Source organism: Oryza sativa, chromosome 12, assembly GCF_034140825.1.
Source record: "Oryza sativa Japonica Group chromosome 12, ASM3414082v1".
Lineage (NCBI taxonomy): Eukaryota > Viridiplantae > Streptophyta > Magnoliopsida > Poales > Poaceae > Oryza > Oryza sativa.
Window position 1 is genome coordinate 3,476,403 of NC_089046.1, and position 15,123 is coordinate 3,491,525.

General features: G+C 38.9%; 2 protein-coding genes across 2 annotated transcripts; one reads left to right on the forward strand and one right to left on the reverse strand.

Moving 5' to 3' along the window:
• Positions 1 to 1,469: 1,469 nt before the first annotated feature.
• Positions 1,470 to 5,332, reverse strand: LOC4351607 (uncharacterized). The gene is made up of 4 exons (XM_015763040.3): positions 4,984 to 5,332; positions 4,501 to 4,646; positions 4,226 to 4,344; positions 1,470 to 1,939 (listed from the first exon to the last, which is right to left on the reverse strand). Exons 1-4 carry the CDS (start codon positions 5,214 to 5,216, stop codon positions 1,835 to 1,837), a joined length of 603 nt encoding a protein of 200 aa, XP_015618526.1. The 5' UTR covers positions 5,217 to 5,332; the 3' UTR covers positions 1,470 to 1,834.
• Positions 5,333 to 6,860: 1,528 nt separating this feature from the next.
• Positions 6,861 to 14,271, forward strand: LOC4351608 (chaperone protein dnaJ GFA2, mitochondrial). Its single transcript, XM_015762814.3, has 18 exons — positions 6,861 to 6,987; positions 7,083 to 7,158; positions 7,270 to 7,320; positions 8,373 to 8,464; positions 9,646 to 9,729; positions 9,822 to 9,860; positions 10,176 to 10,265; positions 10,791 to 10,835; positions 10,926 to 11,013; positions 11,126 to 11,190; positions 11,287 to 11,361; positions 12,455 to 12,527; positions 12,932 to 13,023; positions 13,120 to 13,191; positions 13,389 to 13,445; positions 13,540 to 13,588; positions 13,746 to 13,812; positions 13,920 to 14,271. The coding sequence occupies exons 1-18, from the start codon at positions 6,934 to 6,936 to the stop codon at positions 14,008 to 14,010; spliced, it is 1,260 nt and encodes a 419-aa protein (XP_015618300.1). The 5' UTR covers positions 6,861 to 6,933; the 3' UTR covers positions 14,011 to 14,271.
• Positions 14,272 to 15,123: the final 852 nt, after the last annotated feature.

Consider the following 15,123-nt stretch of genomic DNA (forward strand, 5'->3'; position numbering starts at 1 on the left):
CACGCAAAAACTTGTCAGCCTGTCACATCAAATGTTTGGATACATGCATGGAGTATTAAATATATATATATATATAAACTAATTACACAGATTGCGTGTAAATTGCGAGACGAATATTTTAAGCCTATTTGCTCCACAATTTGACAATGTGGTGCTACAGTAAACATTTGCTAATGATGGGTTAATTAGGCTTAATAAATTCGTCTCGTAGTTTACATGTAGAATATGTAATTTGTTTTGTTATTAGTCTATATTTAATACTTCAAATATGTATCCGTATATCCGATGTGACACACCAAAACTTTTCACCCTTGGAACTAAGGCCTTGTTTAGTTCATGAAAAAAAATTTTATGTGTCACATTAGACGTTTGACCGGATGTCGGAAGGGGTTTTTGAACACGAATGGAAAACCTAATTTCATAACTCGCCTGGAAACCGCGAGACGAATTTATTAAACCTAATTAATCCATCATTAGCACATGTGGGTTACTGTAGTACTTATGGCTAATCATGGACTAATTAGGCTCAAAAGATTCGTCTCACGATTTTCCCCCTAACTGTGCAATTAGTTTTTTATTTTATCTATATTTAATGCTACATGCATGTATCCAAAATTTTAATGTAGCGTTTTTTTAAAAAAAATAGGGACTAAACAAGGCCTAAACAGGGCCTATAATTACTCCATGCCCCGAGGAAGCATTAAACAAAGTAATAGACCAACAATATACATTTGATGGAGTACATGACAAGATGGAGCTAAGTTCCATCTCCTGGACCCAATTAATCTCCACTAACAATTCTGCATTCAACTGAGTTATCACTTACTCCCCCTATCTCACACGTGATATATTATAATACAACAAATCTGGACAAAGATAAGTCCAGATTCGTAGTAGTATAATGTGTCACATCCCATCCTAATTTTTTTTTACGGGGAAGTAGACCTCTAGAAGGCTTTCCTTTCAGCAAAAGAAGAGAGAGAGAAGAAAAAGAACAAAAAAGAATTAAGGAGGTCAATATTCACAGTAATATTCAGAACACTGAGCTAGACAGGTAGTGAGCCCGTACTATGACGGCCGAACTGGTACGGCAGAAAACGGCAAAATTTATAGCAAAAAAAAAAACCAACTTGAAAGTGAGTGACAGCCACCTGACCGTGGAACGAAACAGCACTGGGAAAGTCAGACCTCTCGTCATCCCACAGGATTCTGGCACCGGCAGATGATTCATCGCCTTGCGAATAGCACCCCTGACCGGTCAAAAACGAAGAACCAAACAAAATGTTACTAACCCAGGGATGACATTGACCTCATGTCAACATACGAGAAAATGTTTCGATGAAGACGGTTGAAAAATATAATGCATTTCTAGCTATATTTTGAAAGCCATCACCACTGAAATTCATGGTTTTGGTCACTGTCTGCCTCGTTCACCTTCTGAATCTTACTGTACTGTACTGATAGGCCAATTCATTAACATGTACTGTACCATTCATCAGGCTCACCATGAATTTTAGGCAGCCACTAAAGCAAATGAGTAACATTCGGTGCTGCATGGTTTTGAGATGATGGGTAGCTTCAAGATCAACATCTGAATATCCAATTATCCTCTAACAACAATCGAGCGACTCAACGCAGAACATATTTTCTTTAATCAAGTTTCACACATCTTCCCCCATTTGTTGGCATGGAACAGGAACCACACTTGGATCCAGTTGGTACCTCAGTTTTTGTACATTTCCCTGCATGCCAAGCTACCAGCCATCCACACGATCGAGTTAATTTAAGAATGATTCTGCTGCCTCTGTATAATCCGCACGATGAACTACAGAAGTTAGTAAAATGCCATGTTGTATGTGAGCTTCCGCTTGTGCTGCTTCTCAAATGTAATAATCAGGTCATCAATAATTTCCTCCCAATCTTCATCTGCCCCTTCAAGCTGAAAAAGGAAGCAATATATGAATTAACTTCTCGTGGTTCACCAAGTACATTATCTCATTTCAAATATTTCAATAGTCCCACTTTACAGAAGTGAATCCTTTTACCAGTCTAGCCCGCACAAACTAAGGTAAAAAAAATATTGTAGTAGGAACTACTGAAGAGAAGCATAATGAGAAAACAATAGTAATATATAGATCAAATTCTACTTTCACACAATGGATTGCTAGTGTGCAGATTGATGTCAAAATTCATTTACAACATAATCATACCATCAGATATGAGATAGCTATTGAGACAATGGTTAATTAGTAATATGCAGATGTTATGTAACGCATTCAAGAAACAGATGTGGATAGCATACAGGTCCAAGAAAGCAAAGAAGAATCATATAACTAAACTTGTTTTAGGAAAGTATACCACACACAAAGAAACATCAAAATACACTTCATCATCTTTTATGAAATGGAAAGTTCTTTATGGTGAGTGTTAGATTTGCTCCATAGTCCATACATGGTTTTCACCACAATGAGAATATTCATGGGGACTTTTTCTATGTTAATTTAGAGCAACTTGGAGGTTCAAAGTTCATTATACTATATAAGTGATTGACCATCTAAATATATGAGTAAACAAGGTTACCCTGTCTTTATTCCTAGAACACACTTACCAGCGACTTTGTCAACTTTCGAACAGAGTAGGAAAAAAAACAGAAGTAGCAGTTCTCTTTTTATGGGAGGAAGCAACGCGAAACACATTAGGGTCAAGGATCGAACCCGAGTGGGCAAGAAAATAGGTCGCAGCTAGCCACCCGAGCAGCACTCGGCTATAGAAAATAAAAGGAACAGCTTGGAGGAACTAGCTATCTTTTTTAATAGGGAGAAGCAACCATCAACAGGGAACACCTAGTCGGGAGTCAAACATGGGTGGGTAGCATTTGAGAAACATCGCTATCCAACTGAGCGGCGGTCATTTGTCACTTCCCAACAGAAAGTCAAAAGATCAGAATGTAGATATTTGACTGAAAAAGTAATATGCAAGCATTTAATATTCTACAAACACAAATTTGAGCATGTCAATCCACAAAAATAGCAATCACAGAAGTATAGAACCCAGCAAACACAATCACTGAGAATAATAAGGGAATTCAATTGGGCTTGTCCACATGGCCTATGATTTGAAGGGAGCACAAGGATGTTATTGAAGGCCAAATTTGTCGCCGATGTGGAAACAAGGAATACAATCTATTGGCAGAATATTCTTGACGTGGCAGTGAACCACTTACATTAAGCCCTTTGAGTATACAAAGACACCCTTTAGTGCCAACAATTTCAATCCTAGTTACTAGATTCGGCACAAACCAAGTAAATAGACTTGTTGGACTCAACTAACTGAACCTTTGTAGGTTATGAACTTTGTGTTTGCAATGTAAATTGGCTGAAAAGTAGTAAATTTCAAAGCAATCCTTGTAAGCCACAACTCAGAACGAACAACATTTCTGGTAAAAACTTGATCCTAGCATCTAAACGTTTTGATTTGGGCTTCATCTTCATCTTCACATCAAGTAGAATTTGAGCCTCCCCGATATATATCTTTCTCAACTGAAGCCATGCATGTGTAGTAGCTCATCGTTGTGAAAATTAGTAAGACACAGGTACATAGTACATGTGAGAAATTTGTGCCATATTGTCTTGCATGATATGAGATGTGAGGCAGTAGTAGGCCTGCAGTGAGCTTCTTAAGCCTTAAGATAATAACCAACTAGAGACATTCACAACCCTGAATGTGGTATTAATTTGCATGTGTTCCCTATTCTAGAGATAATTCACCAACCCTCGATATTGGGGTAATGATTTGCATGTGCTCCCAGTCTAGAGACTGCGGATGAGACTGCGGATGAGGTACACTACATAAGGCTATGCTATAGCATAGTGCATCCAGAAAATTAGTGATCTTGGCAGGTTCCCAAATTAATTAATGATGCACCATTGTGTTATAAATGTAGGGCAGTACAAGATGCTATTTTTTCTCTGGAAATTTGACAAAGGAGACATACTGATTGACATTAGTTTGTTTTTATCTAACACTGCTCTCTAATTTTGTATTTGACACATACAAAGACCCAGCCCAACCCATCTAGCATGTGTTGATCCAAGAGGCTGGGCTGCCGAACACAAATCACTTCATTAATATCAGTAGCAAACAACAAGATTAACTAGATCAATAGGTAAACAACATAATCGAAGGAGTAGCTTTATGAGCTATATATATGTTATGGTACTTATACCTTCTGACACAAATCTAAAGCAAGCTTTGCACCAACACCAGCTTCTTCATGGTTATCTTTCACATCCATATTGATTATCAGCGCGTTCTTTAGCATCCTTTGCTCACGGTTATGCATATCTGCAGCAAAAAGAGAAAAAAAACATACTAGCCCATCTTAGTGAATGATTACATATCCACGTAAATACTAGTATATGGATACTACAACTGTTACTGTGATGCATTTGATAGACCGAAAAAACTTGCCCCTATTGTTAATTGTTATCAGTTGATTACCATCGACGATTAAGTCGAAGACCCTCTCCTCAAAGCTGAATATCACATCAAACAGCCCATCGCCGGCATTGTCCTGCCACCTCTGCGGCGCCAGCTTGACTGAGGTGTTCCTCTTCAGCATTGGCAGCAGGCCGTTCCTCTTGTACCTGAATGGCACACCACATAATAATGCATTAATAAGAAACTTTTCTGCCATTTCCGCAAATCAACAAGGATCGCATATCGCAAAATCAAATATTGTGAAGAGTTATCTAAGCCCTAAGGAGCAATACATTTAGAACAAAACCCCCAAATTGCAAGACAACAGCTATCTGTTCCCATCATGACCATCCCAGATTTCCGCCAACACCAACCAAATCACCACAAATAACTCATAAATTCGAAATCGACTCTAAAAAGGAGATCCTGCCTTCTCCAGTGCCACCACCAAGAGCCCCCGGAAAGAACACAGAATCAAGAAGGGAAAAGAGCAGTAGGACGGACAGGTCGGGGTCCTTGCGGCGGAGGTCGTCGTAGATGACGTTGTAGGGGGTGCCGAAGTCGTAGACGTTGGGCTCGTGGAGGGAAGGGCCGGGGAGCTTGACGTGGGTGCCGGTGCCGTAGGAGGCGACGTCGAGCCCCGCGCGGCCGAGCAGCGAGTGCGCCTCCATGCTCCGGTTCATGTTCGACGAGCACACCATCGCGAACCTCATCTTCCTCCTCGCCTCCATGCCCATCCGCCGCCGCCGCTCGCCGCCGGCAAGGTAGGGTCGGTTCGCCGCCGCCGCCGCCGCCGCTCCGACCGAGCTCGCCTGTGAGGGGTGTGTGGCTGTCCGCTTTGAGATTCGTGTGCGAAGGGAGTGAACGGACTGGATGGCTTGGAGTTAGGACGTGTAGAGCTTTGGGCTAGCCTGGGCCGGCCCAGTTCACTAAAATACTGTTTCGGGCCTAGTATAATCATGTTAACTTGAGAGAATAAACTATTTTGCGTCCTTCAACTCTTGTTTCTTGTTGAATCGCATCCCTTGACCGTAAAACCGGGTATAATGTATCCCTCGTCTTTAAAAACCGGTGTATATCGCCTCTTTTGGCGGTTCGGGAGGTTGTTTTCTGATGTGGCAGCTTTGACCTCGTTGAATGCCTGAGTTATCTTGTAGACCCCATCTGTCAGTGACCTACTCCATCATATCTTCTTCCTCACCTTTCCCCTCTCTCACCTCACAGCTGCATGCAGGGAGGAGCTCGCCGGTCAGCCACAATGTGCGCACAGGAAGGAGATTGCCGATAGTGCCGCTAGCGGGCCGCGGGGGAGGTGTTGCCGGCTGCCCGTGCGCGGGGAGGAGCTCGCTGTGTCCTCCACCACCTTCTCGCGAGAACAGATCCGCGGTGCCGCCGCCGTGTCCGCAAACTCCCTATCTTCCTCCCTCACCTTTTACGTCGAGGCCTAGTCACCACCGAGCGTTGCCTCCTCACGCAAGTCAGCTCGCGGGACGACCATCGACACATCTACGTGAATGGCACGCACGTAGGGCAGAGAGGCACATGAACTCAGCTGCGAACGTTGGATTGCTGTTGTCGAGCAGCTACTCGTGAAAGGTAACTGGCTGTACATTTTTTTCCCATGTGTCACTGACATGCTGGGCCCATTGTATACGGTTTCCCATATCGCACTGATATGTGGGTCCTATCTGCAAAAACCACTTTTCAAACCACCGAAGGATTCTATTTATATCGGTTTTGAAAGATAGGGGATGCGTTATACCGGTTTTTATGGCTGAGGGATGCAATTTCAACCTAGAACAAGAGATGAGGGAGGTAAAATAGACTTATTCCAAATGACTAATATTGTATGAAAGCACTTTCAACTATAACTTTTTTTTAGCATAACAAGAACTAAGGGCATCACCAATATATATGGCAAAGTGATCCATATAGATGAAACCCACATAAATAGTTTTTATCTATGACAATCTCCACAATGTATATGGAAACGAGGTATCATTAGGAGAAGAGAGAGGAGTAGAGATAGATAATATAATTTATTCCATATGGGTAGTCCATATGCATATAGATACCTTTTGTTATTTTTTCTATATGGACTAGTTGCACAATGGTAATAGGTGGCTGAATGGAATATTCTATTGCTTATGAACTACTTTTACACCATATTGTGGATGCCCTAAATACATTCATAATTTTACTTCCACCGATCAAAATCCATAAAGTTTACATATATATACACCATATAAAAACAGCAGAAAGAAAGAAATGTGTGTTAATATAATTAAGTAATCAATACTATTATTATAAGTTGATAAAAATCGGTGCAATTTTCCGACACGTGCGAAAGACCTAAAACCCTCGTCCTCCCACTTTGCCGTGGGACCCAACCAACCGCCCTCCCTTCTCCCCCTCCCCACCAAGTAGGGTTTCACCGCCGCCTCCTCTGCCGCCATGGCGCGCGCCGCCGCCTCCAGGCTCGCCGCCGCGGCAACCTCCACCTCGACGGTGAGTTCGCCCCTCCCCTCCTCCTCCTCCTCCTCTTCCATCCGGATCCCCGGCTCGCTCAAGGCTAACCATCCCCTTTGCCTCCTTGCTGACAGCTCGAGATGTTCTCCCGCCACCTCGCGGCCGCCTCGTCGGCGTGGGGCATCGCTTCGTCGCGGGCTCCCTATCCAGGTGAGTCGAACTCTCTCACGAGCCCCACGCATTTCGGGCGTGGTGAATTGAATACGTGTTGATTGTTTTTGGTGTGTTGCTGATCCGGTTGGATTGGGATTGATTGGACAGGGAGGGAGAGGAGGAGCGCGAGCTGGTGGTGCCCTACCAGGTCGTTCCATGGTATGTTCTCTGGTGGTTTTGATGCTCTGTTGCAGATACTGTCGTGGTTTCCGTACTAGGATTCATAACAGTAAGCCATTTGAGGTTGGCGAGATTCATTTTTGTTACAGCCAATTTTTATTAGAGTGGAAAGTTATAACTCCAGACCAAAATTTAATGCTATATTTTTTATTTGTGTTAGTGTGCGTGGTTGCTATCTTTCTAGGTCTTGTTAATATTTAGCTTTAGTCGGTAAAAAAAAAAGGAACTTTGAAGCTTTTATCGGGTCACTATGTCTATGCTAACTTACTAAGTCATTCGTATCTGCACGATATGTTATGTACTTCCTCTGTTTCACAATGTAAGACTTTTTAGCATTGCCCACATTCATTTAGATGTTAATGAATCTAGACATATGTATGTGTTTAGATTCATTAACATCTATATGTATATGAGCAATGCTAGAAAGTCTTACATTGTGAAACGGAGGGAGTAGTCAATATGTACTACATGATCTATACAAAAAAGTTCAGTAGATGTATTAACAGTACTACACATATGTTGTATTGTCAAGTTCCCACTGACTTGTTGATAATGTTTCAATCAATGAATGGCAGGTTTGTTCACTCTTATTTCACTTTACTATGATTATATAAAAGAGCGATTGTTGTCACTTTTTTTATTTTTGTTTTTACTATGAATGGGGCCATTGCTGATGCTAATATTTGTGATAGTTGGCTAATGCCATTTGTCTGAATAAACGAACAAAACTCATCCATGATGGATATACAAATTTATAAGATGGATGCCATATTTATTTGTTCTTTTTGCCATTTCCCTGTCAATGTATTTGTGCTTTTTCCGGTTAAAAAAATGTAGCTGTGCCTATTCAAGGCTCTCAGACGCGATGCTTGTGTAATAAAATCTCTGATTTGTAAAAACTGCACTGTATTTGATTTTTGAAATGCTAGCATGATTCCTTTATTCTTTTTGTCTGATTTTGTTATTTTGGCAAAGTTCTATGTTCATTCTGTTTTTCTTTATGATAATTGATTTTGTTTGTATGATTTTAGCCACAAGGGGAATGAATGCAAGGGATTACTATGATGTTCTTGGAGTGAACAAAGATGCATCTGCATCAGACATAAAGAAGGCATATTATCTGGTATATATATACTTTACTTTTTCTTGGTTAAGGTAATGCGATATTGATTACTCTAGATTTGATTTGATTGAATTTTTGGAGGGTCCTGCTCCTGTATAATTCCTGAATGTTTGTATGAGAGTATTGAATGTGAACTATGGTCTAAATTCTAAGCCAAATATATAGAGAAGTATAATGTGTTGTTTGGCATTCCACCGTATGCTTACACTTAATTTTTCTGATCTACAATCTTGACTACAGTGCTCGAGAATTGTGTAGTGCTGGAACTCTTAAACTTCATATTAGCAGGGGAAAGCTGTTATCTTCCCTATGGCTTTCTGAACTGTTTCTAGTGTTTACTGGCTGTCCAGCACCATTTGAATATGACAGCATGGGATGGTCATACCCAGTTTTAAATTTTAAGGGCTTCTGCATAGTAGATTAGGCAGGCAGTCATGGGCATTTGCATGCCAGTTTCCAGCTGTACAGACCATAGAGGTTTGCTCTATCTCCTAGATTATGTGTGTTCTAACTTCTAAGCCTCTATGGAGCAAGAGCTGTGTATGTAGTTGCATGGTGTTTTCAAGAAACTAAATATTGTATCCAACTTTTTGTTTCTTGAATTGTGTATTTGCTCATTTATCGGCATGCTATGCCCATGCCACCTGTGGATTTAGCGAGCATGGCAAGAATGAAGAGGAAACACTTGATCCTTCTCTTGACTTCATACTAAGATCCAGAACTTTTAGGATGTTGTCTATTGATTAGAAAATCTAGATATTACCCTCTCAATGTTTTATTAGATTGTTGTCCTGAGAGGTATGTAATTCATAATCATATTATTTGAATAGACCATTAGGTTAGTTGTTACATTCACACAAATACTCAATTTACAGTCAGTGTTTTATTTATTTCTACATCCAAAGGTTTTTATAAATAAAGAAAAGGTTACTTCCTGAAGAGGCTCAGATGATGGGGCTTATGGGAGAAGATATCCCTCACTCACAGGAGAATGTGTCCTGAAATCATATTGCAGTAATATTTCTTAATTCTTATTGAGTGGTCAGGCATTTATTGAATGCTTTGCTTGCTATACGTTATTCTCAATAACCTGTGTTTGCTAGGTATATTTTTGTCTGTTTCTCTACATTTCCCTTTATTTTTTACTCAAAGTTTTAACTAAACTGATTATGCTTCCCCAGCTCGCAAAGAAATTCCATCCTGATACTAATAAAGAAGATGCTGATGCAGAAAAGAAATTTCAAGAAGTTCAGCATGCCTACGAGGTATAGAGTCCTGGTTATGAATATTTATTTTTCATTTGATTAACAATAGGACATTCTTATTTTAAAGGTGCTATTCGTTGTGCTTATCTCAGGTTTTGAAGGATGATGATAAGCGTGAAACATACGACCAGGTTATAAACTATTTCCTATGACTATGATAATATCATAATAACATGCTTTACTCTGCATGTGCTTATCTTTTTAAGTTGCTCTAGGAACATAAATCTAGCTTCATGGTAATTTATTTTATAAATCAATGAAGGAAAGCTGTTAACCAAACAACAAAATATTTAAATGCAGTTGCACCAAACAGGATTATGATAATCCACCTAAATGCCAAATGGAGCCTTAATACTGCCATAAATAATGAAATATGTGATTTGTGGTTTTCACTTTCGATCGATTATCCAACTGGATTTTCTTTCATTATGACTGTTTTGTTTCAGCTTGGAGCAGAAGCTTATGAGCGCCAAGCGTCAGGTGGTGGCCCCGATGATTTTTCTGGGAGTCATCCATTTGGTGACATTTTTGGTGATGTAAGAGTTAGACATTCCTATTTTTATTTAGTATCTGAAAAACCTGAAGGTTTTCAATGTGACTTCACTCTATCTTGAAACCATGCATGAGGCCCATAATTTGCAGGATAAAATATGTTGTGATATGCCTGATTGATTACCTGGTACTTTGGGGCTTCAAAACACAAGGGGAATGGGAAAAACTTTATAGAGGTTATGTTGAAAACATTGCACTATGGGCAGTGGAATTTGAAAAATCTAATGTAGTTCCTTTGTTTCTTCAACACAAGGTCTATGATTAAATAATGTGAAGTTGTGAACATGTAAAGAACTAGTACTTTGATGTTATAGTGGTTAACTAGTTATCAATGATAGCCTTTTATTTGGAGGACCAAACATGATCCAACGAACTTTCAAATTCATTATCTATATTTGGCAAAAATTTCTGATCTCTTTCCAGTTCTCTAAGTGTGTACTCCGTAATTACTTCTGTACAACCTCTATTTTATAAATGCCTGATAGTTTTCATTTTGCCATGTCAACCAGATGTTTGATAATCCTTTTGCCATGAGAGGAGGTCGAGATGTCAAGGTTCTATTGTTGTTCATTAAATGATTTGTTTAATGACAAAGAATTGATTATTGGAAGCTTACTTTTTTCTCTTTTTTTCCCCAAATATAGGTTCCAATCAAACTATCATTCATGGAAGCCGTCCAAGGCTGCAGAAAAACTATTGCATATGAGGCTGATGTTTTCTGCGATACTTGCAGTATGTGTGCCACTTGTTTATTCTTTCCTTCTTTGATGCAGGCATGTCGGTTATCTTTGTCCACCCCATTTGTTTGTTTTTATGGCTTAAGCTTGTCATTTGTTTGATGCAGATGGAAGTGGTGTTCCTCCTGGCACTGTACCTCAAACATGTAAAGCCTGTCGAGGTGCTGGTGTGGTATGTATCCTTTGACAATCTTTTCCCCGAGTATGCCACATATTGATATTTATATATTTACTTTAACAACCTTCAAAATGTTGTCATTGAGTGCAGATATTCATGCAGCGGGGTATAATGAGTATAGAAACTACTTGTTCTAGGTGTGGTGGAAGTGGGAAAATTGTGAAGGTGCATTTCTGCTTTAATTACATATTTTTATTTATTTGTTTCTTGAAGATTCTATAGTTCTTCATGATAAATAAAGTCCCATCTGTCATGGCTGTCTTTGTTCAACAATTTCACTCAGTGGCGGACCCAGCACAAAATTATAGCTATGGCGAACTTTCTAAATGTACTTAGTACCGAAACATTTTTTTTATAAAAAAACACAAACATACCAAAACATTAGTATATAATGTATATGATAAAAATAATTAGTGTGCATATCCAATAAAACTATAAGTAAATAATTTACTGTTTTCAATATAGGTGAAGATTTATTCATGAAGGTGAGAGCCCCTAGAGCCATCCAAATGTTCCCATTCCAAATTATTCTCCAAATATTTGTGGTTAGCGTTAAACAAATAGTAATTATACTTTTGCTCAATTCCTTAAAGAACAATTCCAACCGATGCAGATGCATCATCACTTGGTCAACATGACAACTTGCTCCACCATACCAGTATTAGCTTGTACTAGTACTAATACTAAAAGATTAGTGCTTATTGCCCCCATCATCACGGTAACCACCAATGAAACAGTCAGTAGTGTTGTTGTTTAGTTGATAGTTACTGCTGGCAGATAGGTATGGCAGCTGCCACACCTTGCCACAAGGGAAGGTCCGCCACTGATTTCACTGAAAAATGGTAAACATCACTTCTATGAGTGTATTTTGTTCGTTACAAAAAGATCTACTTCCTCCGTTTCACAATGTAAGTCATTCTAGCATTTCCCACATTCATATTGATGTTAATGAATCTAGACATATATATCTATCTAGATTCATTAACATCAATATGAATGTGGGAAATGCTAGAATGACTTAAATTGTGAAACGGAGGAAGTAGCTGGCATTTAAAGGAATGCCTTTGATACTATAAATAATTTGGGATGGTAATTCTATCCTAAAACTTAATGCGATTGCCAAGAGGTATGAAATATGAATTGTGATACAAATTAGTCATGTGATCCTAAAACTTTATATTCAATGAGTTTATCTCTCTTATGTTGATGTTTGATTCTAGGAGCCTGACTTGTTTTGTATTCTATAATTTGCTTGAAGAATTTTTGCAAGACATGCAAGGGTGAACAGCTAGTGAAGGGGAAAAAATCAGTCAAGCTCGACATAATGGCTGGTAAGAAAAATTCAAGTATACCAATTTATCTGTATGATTGACATGTGAATCCTGCCTTGTAATTATAACGTGAAATTTATGCATATGCTTGTTTGGCTTCGCCAGCAGCAGAAATGTAAACTTGTGTGGTCATACCAGTTGCTTCCAACTGTACTACTTGACATATTGCAGATCTGCATTTTAAGATTTCAATCACTAGCTAATTAATAATATCAAGAAGAAAGATGGTACTTTAGAAGAAAATAAATCATCCCACTGCTCCATAAGATGCGTTGCTTAAATCTTTTTGCCTTTTCTGTCAATGTTTGTCTCCTTATTCAAATATTCAAGTTATTCGTTTATATTGGAGTGTGCATGGCAGTACTTGCATTTTGGGTGTGACATAAATGGAACATCTTTTCCAGGCATCGATGACAATGACACTATGAAGGTTTTTGGCAAGGGTGGTGCAGATGTTGAGCGCAATAAACCTGGTGATCTCTATGTTACTATCAAGGTTTGGTTCCTTTTTTTTTTTTCCAAAATACAAACTCTTTATGTCAGTTTGATCAGTTCTTTGCAAATGAACTTTGTATTCATTTTCCTAGTACAGATCAGAGAGGATCCTGTCTTCCGTAGAGAAGGCAACCATGTGCATGTTGACGCTATTATAAGCATTGCCCAGGTCACCACTCTTTCTGTTTGGTTTCCCTGTTTGATGCTGTTATGATTATATATGACTTAGGTCTTTACATATACATTTTATGTAAACTACACCTCTTTTAGGAAAAAGGAAAATCATGTAGCGCATGATGACCAATTCTGCTGTCTATGCAGATATTCCTTTTATGATTAATAGTTCTAAAACTGCTTGATTTTCAGGCTGTACTAGGTGGAACTGTCACAGTACCAACCCTTACGGGCAACGTTTCAGTCAAGGTATTGATTTCATTTTTGCTGCGTGACACTAACCATGTAATCCAGTTATTTCAATGGCTTACCAATGACCGTGTTTGTGGTATTTCCTGATCAGGTTCGCCAAGGTACCCAACCAGGAGAAAAGGTTGTCCTCAGGGGCAAAGGTTGGTTGTTCGAGCCATGCTAGAAATCCTATGCACAGATACTTGGATTTGTTAGATGATATATTTGGTTTTTGCCCTATTATATCTGCTGGAAGAAAGTACTCACTATGTACACTGTTGTGATAAACATATTTTATTTTTCACTAAAAAACTGCAGGAATAAAAGCACGGAATTCCCCAGCCTATGGGAATCAGTATATTCACTTCAACGTCCGAGTTCCAACGTATGATACATTCTCAAACTAGACTACTAGAGCTATATAATTACACTGATCAAAGAATTTCCTGCCCATTCCTATAAACTGACATCTTTCGTCTTCACGATGTACAGGGATGTGACACAACGACAACGCGAGTTAATGGAGGAATTTGATAAAGAGGAGTGCAACGAAGGGGAGAGAGTTGCAGCTGCCTCCGGATGAAATTTTGCCGCACCCATTCGTTGGTTATTATACGTAATAAGCCGATAGCCGAAGCCCCAATTATAATGGGCTCGGTATGACGTACATGATGTAGTCTTTAGAGTGCAGATTTTGCATTGTATAATATGCACGCTAAGGCTAAATAACTGTACTAACCTTTTGACCTTTTATTTATTGTTATGGCAAATGTAACAGCTAATATAACTAGGAACATATAATAGGAAGGCTATGTGATGTGTAATGCCTTAGCTGCCGCATAAACTCACGAATCCACTGTGCATGTGCTTCCTCTTTTTCATGTTTCTTGTTAGGCCTCGTTTAGTTCCCAAAACAAAAACTTTTCACCCATCACATCGAATATTTGGACACATGGAGTATTAACTGTGAAAAAAAAGTCAATTACACAGTTTGCGTTTAAATTGTGAGACGAATATTTTAAGCCTAATTGCGCTATGATTTGAGAATGTGGTGCTACAGTAAATATTTTGCTAATGATGGATTAATTAGACTTAATAAATTCGTTTCGTAGTTTCCTAATGGGATATGTAATTTGTTTTATTATTAGACTACGTTTAATACTTTAAATATGTGTCTAAATATCTACTGTGATAACCAAACCTAAAAATTTTTCACAACTAAACAAGGCCTTATAGGATGGATGTTAGTAAATCCAGACGATGGATGGAGATGTCAAAGCGTGGAACAGGGGAGTACTATTTGTTAGCTTCGTCTTCCTTTAGAAAGACTTATGGTATTATGTGCCAAAAAAACATTCGGCTTTCTTTACTAAACTCTTTTAATATAGGGTGTGTTTAGTTTACACCAAAATTGGAAGTTTAGTTGAAATTAGAACGATATGATGGAAAAGTTGGAAGTTTATGTGTGTAGGAAAGTTTTGATGTGATGAAAAAGTTATAAGTTTGAAGAAAAAGTTTGCAACTAAACAAGGCTATAGTTGTAGGACTTCATCGAAAGAAATATTTTTTTATTGATTTTTACAGAAGTTTAATTAGTACATACAGAATTCTTATAAAATTCATGTGTAACAAACGAGCCCAGGACTGTGTAACAAACGAGCCCAGGACTGTGTGGCATGCCATAAACAATATGCTA